This window comes from Rhinopithecus bieti, unplaced genomic scaffold (assembly GCF_001698545.2).
Source record: "Rhinopithecus bieti isolate Rb0 unplaced genomic scaffold, ASM169854v2 scaffold_30337, whole genome shotgun sequence".
In the NCBI taxonomy this organism is placed as follows: domain Eukaryota; kingdom Metazoa; phylum Chordata; class Mammalia; order Primates; family Cercopithecidae; genus Rhinopithecus; species Rhinopithecus bieti.
In genome coordinates this window covers 877,605-889,047 of record NW_016813238.1, presented here as the reverse complement: position 1 = coordinate 889,047, position 11,443 = coordinate 877,605, and the positions used below count along the sequence as shown (strand labels likewise).

General features: G+C 42.4%; 1 protein-coding gene across 1 annotated transcript; it reads right to left on the bottom strand.

Moving 5' to 3' along the window:
- Positions 1–343: 343 nt before the first annotated feature.
- LOC108512581 (histo-blood group ABO system transferase 2-like) lies at positions 344–10,451 on the bottom strand. The gene is made up of 3 exons (XM_017847867.1): positions 10,405–10,451; positions 8,338–8,570; positions 344–687 (listed from the first exon to the last, which is right to left on the bottom strand). The coding sequence occupies exons 2-3, from the start codon at positions 8,501–8,503 to the stop codon at positions 344–346; spliced, it is 510 nt and encodes a 169-aa protein (XP_017703356.1). The 5' UTR covers positions 8,504–8,570; positions 10,405–10,451.
- Positions 10,452–11,443: the final 992 nt, after the last annotated feature.

The window sequence follows — 11,443 nt, the reverse complement described above, 5'->3', positions numbered from 1 at the left end:
GGGGCCTGATTACTTGCTCTGGAAAAAATCTCATCACTGATCCCTTATACGTCAGGACAGGCAGAGACCACCACCTCCTCCACCCTGAAGAGTGTTTTAGGAGAACACAGTGAGAAGCTCAAGGGCGTGAAATTCAAAAACGTGTGCATGAGCTGTGGACTAAGGCCTGCCTAAATGTGTGTATTGGATGGTGGTTGTGGTAGGGGGGTGGTGCTAGGGCTTCCTAAATTTGGGGAGATGATGACAGGCATCAGCAGTTTTTCTTAACCAGATGAAAATAGGTGGAATAATACTTTTTAATGTAAAACTGATTTTAACTCAGGGTAGCATGCCAGGAGGAAGATTAGGGCTGACTGTCAATCACCCCCTCTCTGGTCTCTTTCTGGAAGCTTCCCTCATCCGTCCGCATTTCCTCATTGTTCTTTACCAAGACCACAGATCTCTTGCGCGTTATCATAGTGCGCGAACCCAGCAGGTGTTCATCCAACATATACTCCATCGACTTTTTATCCCACATGTACTCAGGAGAGAGGACCTTGGTGGGTTTGTGGTTAAGCAGGTACTTGTTTAAGTGGCTTTCGTCATCACACAGGGCCTCGATGTGGTTGGCTTGCTCGATCGTCATCACCTGGTGACAGGCCGTGGTGAGCCTGTAAACCTTCAGCACAGATCCACCAGATAAGGCCCCTGTGTAATAAAAGTCCCCTTTACCATCAGGAATATGAGCTTGGGACCGAGGCTGGTGTTCATAGGCAAAGGTGTCCCAATGGAACCTATAGAAACCAGGATGGATGGTAGCAAACAGGGAAGAGAGGATCTCCACACCCACGTGGTCACTGAACTTCATGTCCACATCTGTGCACACAAGATAATCCACCTCCCTGAGGAAGTGCTGCTGGGGAAAGTTTCTGATCATCTCCATGAGGTGCATGGTGATGTCCTGCCAGTGGGCATAGCTCTGGACCTGGAGGATGACCATCCGCTGTCCCTCTTGGAGCTTGATGTATGGAACGTGACCTGGCTGGTGGGTGAAGATGTAGTAGTTCACCCTATGTCCCACCATGAAGTGTGTCTCTGCACTCTCCAGGAACAGCTTCAGGAATAATAGTATTTTTTTTATGGTAAACATGGTTAATCCAATGGTGGCATTCTGGCGCTGGAACTGGTCATTTAGCAGGTCAGTGTTGAAGGTCCCGTCCCACACAATGGGAGCCAGTCAAGGGGTCACAACAAGGACATCGTTTCTGGAGGGTGTTAGGGCATCTGGCTGGGGATACACCATCCTTGATAATTTTACAACTTGCTGGCCGCGGCATTCTCTAAGAGCCACGCTTGCCCCAGCTAGTAAGCTTTTCAGGATCTGGCTCTGTGAGTTCAGGTAACAATAGCCAAAAACCTTCAAGAGGAGAGTTACTAGGGTCTCAGGAGTAGGAGGGTGAAGGCACCTCATGGTCCATGCATTCTGCCTCTCCCCACCAGGAGAGGCCACTGTGGACAGAAGGCTGTGGAGGAGCAGCTGCCCTAGCAGCATCTAAGAGATCCTGGTTGCATCAGTGAGAAGTGGAGCAATGGCCAACCTACTGCGGAAACTGTCCAGGTTTCACCATGTGAGCTTTCTTCTAATAACTCTTGTCTTGACCTTCTTTGACTATTGCTATCTGAACCTACAGAGACAGAAGCTGAAAAGCTTACTAGCTGGGGTAAGTATGGCCCCTAGAGAACACCATGGCCAGCAAGTTGTAGCATTATCAAGGATGGTGTATCTTCAACATTGATCTGCTAAATGAGCAGTTCTGGCTCCAGAATGCTACCACTTGATTAACTGTTTGCCATAAGAAACACATATTATTCCTGAAGCTGTTCCTGCAGAGTGCAGAGACACACTTCATGGTGAGACATAAGGTGAACTAATACATCTTTACCAACCAGCCAGGTCATGTTCCGCACATCAAACTCTGAGACGGACAGTGGATGGTGAGCCTCCGGGTCTGGAGCTATGCCCGCCGGCAGGACATCACCAGGCACTGCATGGAGGTGATCAGCAACTTTTCCCAGCAGCACTTCCTCAGGGAGGTGATTACCTTGTGTGTGCAGATGTGGACGTGAAGTTCAGTGACCATGTAGGTGTGGAGACCCTCTCTTCCCCTGTTTGCCACCATCCATCCTGGTTTCTATTGGCTTAATCAGAAGAGCTTTGCCTATGAACGCCAGCTTCAGTCACAAGCCCATGTTCTCACAAATGAGAGGGACTTTTATTACATATGGGCCTTATTAGGTGGGTCAGTGCCAGAGGTTTACAGGCTCACCATGGCCTGTCACCAGGCAATGATGATTGACCAAGACAACCACATCAAGGCCCTGTGGCATGGTGAAAGCCAATTAAACAAGTACCTGCTTCACCACAGACCCACCAAGGTCCTCTCCCCTGAGTGCATGTGTACTCAATGGCTACTGATGTATATGTCCTATCAGGAGCAGATAGGCTTGCTCACCATCATAAAGCCCAGGAGATTCATGGTCATGGTAAAGTACAAGGAGGAAATACAGACTGATAAGGGATGCTTCCATAAAGGGATTAGATCAGGGTTGATGGCCAGTCAGACCTGTCTTCCTCCTGGTACGCTACCCTGATTTAAAACCAGTTTTACTGAAAAGGTATAATTCGACCTCTTTTTTCTGTCTGGTTAAGAAAAATTGCTGGCACTTCCCACCATCTCACCAAGTAGCTGGGATTATAGATGGGTACCATCATACCTGGCTAATTTTTGTATTTTTAGTAGAGATGGGATTTCACCACATTGGCTAGGCTGTTCTTGAACTTCTGGCCTCATGTGATCCTTCTGTCTTGGCCTCCCAAAATGCTGGGATTAAAGGCATGAGCCACCATACCGAGCCAAGATTTCCCTTTTTAAAGGGAAGTTAGTGTTTTACAGAAAAACGTGTGGAAGCTACAAAGAGTTCCCATAACTATTCTCTTCACCTCACCTGTGACCCCATGCACACCATTTCCCATTGCATACGTGTGGTATGTTTTTTCACAACTGATAACCCAACATTGATACATTAACCAAAACCCATAGTTTACAGTAGGCTTTATTCTTTGTGCTATACATTCTATGGGTTTTGACAAATGAATAATGACATGTATTCACAGTATCATACAGAATAGTTTCACTGCCCTAAAAATTCTCTGTGCTCCACCTATTCATCCCTCCCTCCCTCTTTCAGAAGCTATGGCAGCCACTGATCTTTTTAGTACTTCCATATATTTGCCTTTCTAGTATGTCATATTGTTGGAGTCACACAGTATGCAGTCTTTTCAGATTGTCTTTTTTAACTTAGTGATATACATTTAGGCCTCCTCTGTGAGTTTCAGTGGCTTAGTATCTTATTTCTTTGTGTCACTGAATAACATTCCATTGCATGGATGTATCACAGTTTGTTCACACATTCACCTGTTGAAGGATATATTTATTGCATCCAGGTTTTGGCAATTATGAATACAGCTTCTATAAACATTTGTGTGCAGGACTGTGTGTGGACTTAAGTTTTCAGTTCATCTAGGCAAATACTAAGGAGCATGACTGGTGGATAGTATGGTAAGAGTCTGTTTAGCTTTTTAAGAAACTGCCAGTCTCCCTAAGTGACTTTACCACTTTGCATTCCCACCATGAGTGAATGGGAATTCTTGTTCCATATCCTTCCATCATTTAGTGTTGGTAGTTTTGGATATTGGCCATTCTACTTGGTGTGTAGTGGTACATCATTACTGTTTTAATTTGCAATTCCTTAATGATGTTATCTTTTAATATGCTTATTTGCCATCTGTATATCATCTTTGGTAAGATGTCTGTTTCAATCTTTTGTGCACTAATTGGATTGTTTTTCTTATTGAGTTTTAAAAGTTATTTGTATATTCTAGATACCAGTCCTTTTATCACATATGTGTTTTGCAAATATTTAGTCTCAGTCAGTGGCTTTTTCGTTCTCTTACCACTGTCTTTTGCGGAGCAGCAGTTTTTAATTTTAATGAAGTCCAAATTACCATCTTCTTTCTTTCACGCACTGTGCTTTTGATGTTGTACCTAAGAAGTTTTCCCCAAACCCAGTCACCTTAGTTCTCTCCCATTATCTTCTAGGTGGTTTCATGTTTTTTTGTTTCATATTTAGGTCAATGAACAATTTTGACCTAATTTTTGTTGAAAGTGTAAGGTCTATGTCTAGATTCTGTTTGTTTGTTTTGTATGTGAATGTCCAGTTGTTCCAGCACCTGTTGTTTATTTTTTTAATTTTTAAATTTTGCAGGTACATAGTAGGTATACATATTTATGTGATACACAAAATATTTGATTACAGGCATGCAATACATAATTGTCACATCATGGAGAATGGGGCATTCATCCCCTCAAGCATTTATCCTTTTCAGCACCACTTGTTGAAAAGACTGTTTTCATTGAACTGCCTTTAGTCCTTTGTCAAAGACCAGTTGATTGTATTTGTGCAAGTCTATTTCTAGGTTCTCTATTCTGTTCTATTGACCTACATGTCTATTCTTTCACCAATAGCAAGTCTTGATTAATACAAGTCTAGTCTGCATTGCCCTAGCAGAGGTTCTCCATGAGGGCTCTATCTCTGCAGCAACTTCTACCCTGGATATCCAGGCATTTCCATACATCTGCTAAAATCTAGGTGGAGGTTCCCAAACCTCAGTTCTTGACTTCTGTGTACCCACAGGCTCAACACCACATGAAAGCCACCAAGACTTGGGGCTTGCCTTCTCTGAAGCAATGACCTGACCTATACCTTGGTCCCTTTTAGCCATGGCTAAAGCTGAAGCAGCTGGGACAAAGGGTACCATGTCCTGAGGCTGTACAGAGCAGATGGGGCCCTGGGCCCAGTCACAAAACCATTTTTTTCCCTCCTAGGCCTCCAGGCCTTTGATGGGAGGGGCTCCCATGAAGGTCTCTGACATGCCTTGGAGACATTTTCCCCATTGTCTTGGTGATTAACATTTGGCTCCTTGTTACTTATGCAAATTTCTGGAGCAGGCTTGAATCTCTTCCCAGAAAATGGGTAAAAACCCTTTTGTATTGCATCATCAGGCACAAATTTTCCAAACTTTCATGCTCTGCTTCTTCTTGAATGCTTTGTCAGTTAGAAATTTCTTCCATCAGATACCCTAAATCATCTCTCTTAAGTTCAAATTTCCACAGATCTCTAGGGCAGGGGCAAAACGTCACTAGTCTCTTTGCTAAAGCAGAGTAAGAATTACCTTTATTCCAGTTCCCCAGAAGTTCCTGGTCTCTATCTGAGACCACTTCAGCCTGGACTTCCTTGTCCATATAGCTATCAGCATTTTGATTAAAGCCATTCAAGAAGTCTCTATGAGGTTCCAAACTTTCCCAAATTTTCCTTTCTTCTGAGCCCTCCAAACTGTTCCAACCTCTGCCTGTTACCCAGTTGTAAAGCTGCTTCCAGATTTTTGAGTATCGTTATAGCAGTACCCTATTCTACTGGAACCAATTTGCTGTATTAGTCTGTTCTCACACTGCTTTGAAGACATACCTAAGACTGGGTAATGTGTAAAGGAAAGAGGTTTAATTGACTCACAGTTCCACATAGCTGGGGAGGCCTCAGGACACGTACAATCATGGTGGAACGCAAAGGGGAAGCAGGCACCTTCTTCTCAGGGTGGCAGGACAGAGTGAGTGCCAGCTGGGGAAATGCCAGACACTTATAAAACTATCAGATCTCATGAGAACTCACTCACTATCATGAGAACAGCATGGGGGAAACCACCCCCATGATTTAATTACCTCCCACAGGGTCCCTCCCACAACATGTGGGGACTATGGAATTACAATTCAAGATGAAGTATGGGTGGGGACATGAAGCCAAATCATATCATCTACAGATCAATTGAAAAGAACTGACATCTTGACAATACTGAGTCTTCCTATCCATGAACATGAAATCTCTCTCCATTTATTTATTTTTTTCATTTTGGCTTCATAGTTTTCCTCATAAAAGACCTTTTGTATATTTTGTTAGATTTACACCTAACAATGTCATTTTGGAGGAAGTTAATGTAAATGATATTTTGTTTTTAATTTCAAATCCCAATTGCTCATTGCTGCTATACAGGAAAGTGATTAACTTGTATATATTAACATATATCCTGCAGTCTTAATAGTTTATTAATTCCAGAAGCTTTTTCTTGATTTTTAAAGATTTTGTACAAAGACAGTCATATCTACTAACAAAGACAGTTCTATTTCTTCCTTTCCAATCTGTATACCCAACTTCCATGAAAACATTGAAAAGTGGTGAGAGGCGATATCTTTACCTTGTTCCTGATCTTATCAGAAAAACTTCCAGCTTCTCTCATTCAGTGTTATGTTAGCTGTAGATTTTTTGTAGATGTTCTTTATCAAGTTGAGAGAGCTCTCTTCTATTCCTAGTTTGCTAAGTGTTTTCTTTTCTTTTTTTTTTTTTTTTTTTTTTTGAGACGGAGTCTCGCTCTGTTGCCCAGGCTGGAGTGCAGTGGTGCAATCTCAGCTCACTGCAAGCTCCACCCCCTGGGTTCATGCCATTCTCCTGCCTCAGCCTCCCGAGTAGCTGGGACCACAGGCGCCCGCCACCGCGGCCGGCTAATTTTGTGTTTTAGTAGAGACAGGGTTTCACCGTGTTAGCCAGGATGGTCTCAATCTCCTGACCTTGTGATCCGCCCACCTTGGCCTCCCAAAGTGCTGGGATTACAGGCGTGAGCCACCATGCCCGGCTGCTATGTGTTTTTTTAATCATGAATGGGTGCTGTATTTTGACAAATGCTTTTTGCAACTATTGATATGACTATGTGATTTCTTCTTCTTTATCTTGTTAATATGATGGATATTAATTGATTTTTCAATGCTGAACCAGTCTTGCATATCTGGAAGAAACCCAACTTGGCCATGGTGTATAATGCTTTTTATATATTGTTGGGTTTGATTTGCTAATATTTTGTTGAAGACTTTTCCATTTATATTCATAGAACATGTTGACCTGCATTTTTCTTTTCTTACAATGTAATGTTTTAGTATTAGTGTAATGCTGGGCTCATCACATGAGTTAGGAAGTATTCTCTTTACTTCTATCTCCTGGAAGACATTGTAAAGAACTAGTGCTTTCTATTTCACGTGGTTATTACTTATTCCATTTTAAATAGGACAATTCAGATTATCTATTAATTCTTGTGTGAGGTTAGCAAACTGTGTTTTTCATGGAATTGATCCATTTCACTTAGGTTATCAAACTTGTAAGCAGAGTGTTGTTCATGGTATTCCTATGTTATCCTTTTAATGTCCATGGGATCTATAGTGATACTCCCTTTCATTTCTGATTTTAGTAATTTGTGTTCTCTCTCTTTGCCCCACCTCTTCACATTAGCTTGGCTAGAGGCTTATTAATTTCATCTTTTAAAGAAACAGCTTTTTATTTCATTAACTTTCTCTATTGATTTCCTGTTTTCAATTTCATTGATTTCTCCTCTAATTTGTTTTATTTCTTTTCTTTTGCTTACTTTGGATTTAAATTGTTCTTCTTTCTCTAATTTTCTAATTTGGATTACTGATTTGGGGTATTTATTCTTTCTAATGTGGGCATTTAATGTTATACGTTTCTTTATAAACACTGCTTTCACTGTATCCCACAGATTTTAATAGGTTGTATTTTCATTTAGTTCAAAATATTTAAATTTTTTTTTGTTTTTTGGATCCATGTGTTTTTTAGACGTGTGTTGCTTAATATCCATATATTTTGGAATTTTCTATATTTCAGAACTATCTGTTACTGATTTCTAGTTTAATTCCACTGTGGCCTTCTCCCTTGCCTCTGCTCCCTGTTCTCCATTTTACAGCCAGAGGATGTTGGTTAAGACCTGATTCTGACCTCCATCCTCTCCACCAAATGTTCCCTGACTCCTCAGAAAAGAGAAACATCTGCTCTGCCTGCCCTTCCAGGCCTGAATCCTGCATCCTCACTCTCTGGTCCCACCAAACATAATGGAGACCTTCAGTTCCCTGAATACCACCAGCTCAGTTTTGCATAGAAGTATGTCCACCTGCTGATCCTTGTGCTCATAAAACCATCTACACAGCATTCTGGCAGTTACCAGAAATGGGAACCTCTCCATGTATCTCCTGACCTAGGATTAAGATCCTGAGTCTGAGGGAACTCAGGGGCCCTAAACCCAATGGCCAGGAAAGTGGCAGGTGTACAGTCCCAGGACACCATAATCCCCGAGACTATATGGTTAGGAGATGAGGAGGGTACAGGTCTGAGACACCCTCTACTCACCTGTGCATGACCTACAAGCACTTCTGCAGCCATTAGTATCTGTGAGAAGAACAACACTACAGGCAACTGGCAACCATGGTGGGGTTCTAAGGGTTTGTCCAACCCCTTCTCCTGGTGCTGGAGTAAGATGGCCTCCAGCTGACTGTCTACTGTGGGTCTCACACATTAGGGCAGCCTTTTATCAGCTGTGTGATCTTGGGCTACTCGACCTCCCTGTTCCTCGGCATCTTCATCTGTAAAATGGGAACAGTAATGGAATCAACTCACAGGGGTAGTGTTGGTATCAAACACATTAGTACATATAAAGTGCTAAGTATATGCTATCCTTATCCACAGAATCAAGACTTTTGTTGTTAAAATAAACTACAGCCACATGCATGTCATGAATGCATCTCAGAAAAACAAATACAGTATCACAACATTTATGTAAAGTTTTAAATATGCACAAATAAGTAATATATGGTTATAGGATATAGCCATATATGGCTGAAGAAACAGTATTAGGAAAATAAAATTATTAACTGACTACACAAAATTTAGAATGGATGATTACCTCAAAGCAGGGGAGAGAATACAGACGAAACTTCTAAGATACTGGTAAAATTCTGTTTCTTAAAGGAGATGATAGCTTCATGGCTGTCTGTCTTAGTGTTATTCTTTTTGCCTTACTTATACATCATAAATATTATTTTGTGTAATTTTAATGTAAATCAAAACAACCATAAACAAAGCTGTCTCAGATGTTGACTAAAGCAGTTCATTGTATGTTTGCATGCACAAAAGTGTTTAATTTACAGGTGTTGGGAGCGAGCCCCCCAAAATCTGGCCATAGACTGGCCCCAAAACTGGCCATAAACAGAATCTCTGCAGTACTGTGACATGTTCATAATGGCCCTAACATCCACGCTGGAAGGCTGTGGGTTTACGGGGATGAGGACAAGGAATACCCAGGCAGAAAACCGCTTAAAGGCATTCTTAAGCCACAAACAATAGCATGAGTGATCTGTGCCCTAAGGACATGCTTCTGCATGGAAGGCCCATCCCTTCGTTTCCCATAAGGAATACTTTTAGTTAATTTAATATCTATAGAAACAATGCTAATGACGGGTTTGCTGTTAATAAATACGTGGGTAAATCTCTGTTCAGGGCTCTGAGCTCTGAAGGCTGTGAGACCCTTGATTTCTCACTTCACACCTCTATATTTCTGTGTGTGTGTCTTTAATTCCTCTAGCGCCGCTGGGTTAGGGTCTCCCCGACCGAGCTGGTCTCGGCATACAGGTATCTTTTAGAACTCAAAATTTCACTACCAGAATTTTTATACTGAAAAAATTATTATTATGACATAACGATTTATGTCATCATAAATTGTTTCACCTAATTCACTATCTAAATTAAAACCATGTTATAATACATAAAAAGGAAAAATGAATTAAGGCTTTTGTCAGTGTTCTCAATGCAAAGTGATTGAAATTTTGAATGAGTTTTAGCCACCTTCAAGCATTTAAGAGAAGGTGTGCTAGGTCTGAATACTTGTACCCTCTAAAACTCATATTGAAATTTCATTGCCAACTGGGCATGGTGGCTCATAACTGTAATCCCAGCACTTTGGGAGGCCAAGGCAGGTGGATCATTTGAGGCCAGGACTTTGAGACCAGCCTGGCCAACACCGCAAAACCCCATCTCTACTAAAAATACAAAAATCAGCTGGGCATTGTATTAGTCCATTTGGTACTGCTGATAAAGACATACCCAAGATGGGGCAATTTACAAAAGAAAGAGGTTTAATGGAGAACTCACAGTTCCACATGGCTGGGGAAGCCTCACAATCATGGTGGAAAGGAAGGAGGAGAAAATCACATCTTACATGGATGGCAGCAGGCAAAGAGAGTTCATGCAGAAACTAACATTTTAAAACCATCAGATCTTGTGAGCCTCATTCACTATCACTAGAACAGTGCAGGAAAGACCTGCCTCCATAATTCAATCATCATTCACTGGGTTCCTCCTATGACACATGGGAATTGTGGGAGTTACAATTGAAGATGACATTTGGGTGGTGATGCATACCTGTAGTCCCAGTTACTCGGGAAGCTGAGGTGGGAGGATCGCTTGAAGCTGGGAGGCGGAGGTTGCAGTGAGCTGAGATTGCACCACTGCACTCCAGCCTGGGCAACAGAGCAAGACCCTGTCTCAAAAAAGAAAAAAAAGAAAGAAAGAAATTTCATTACCACTGAAACAGTATTATAGGTGGGAACTTTAAGAGGTTTAATGCTTTTTAGAAAAGCCTTCTGAGACCCGTATGCTTTCTTTGCTCTTCTGCCATTTGGGAAAATAGTGTGTCTGCCACTCCACCCAGCCTGACCCTTCTCCCATGCCCCCAAAAATGCACCATTCAAAGTACCATCTTGGAAGCAGAGAACAGGCCTTTACTAGACACTAAATCTGTTGGCCCATTGATCGTGGACTTCTCAGCCTCCAGAACTGCTAGAAAATAAATTTCTGTTCTTTATAAATTGGTCTGTGGTATTCTGTTATAGCAGCACAAAACAAAGACAATGTGATATTTAAGGCTTTTGATTTTAGTATGTTTATAACGCTTAGTGGCATATTAAAAGGTGAACCAAGGGCGGAGCAAGATGGCCGAATAGGAACAGCTCCAGTCTCCAACTCCCAGCGCGAGCAACACAGAAGACCGGTGATTTCTGCATTTTCAACTGAGGTACTGGGGTCATCTCACTAGGGAGTGCCGGACAATCGGTGCTGGTCAGCTGCTGCAGCCTGACCAGCAAGAGCTGAAGCAGGGTGAGGCATCGCCTCACCTGGAAAGCACAAGGGAGAAGGGAATCCCTTTTCCTAGCCAGGGGAACTGAGACACACAACACCTGGAAAATCGGGTAACTCCCACCCCAATACCACGCTTTAAGCAAACGGGCACACCAGAAGAATATATCCCTCACCTGGCCGGGAGGGTCCCACGCCCACGGAGCCTCCCTCATTGTTAACACAGCAGTCTGCAGCGATCTAACCGCAAGGCGGCAGTGAGGCTGGGGGAGGGGCGCCCGCCATTGCTGAGGCTTAAGTAGGTAAACAAAGCCGCTGGGAAGCT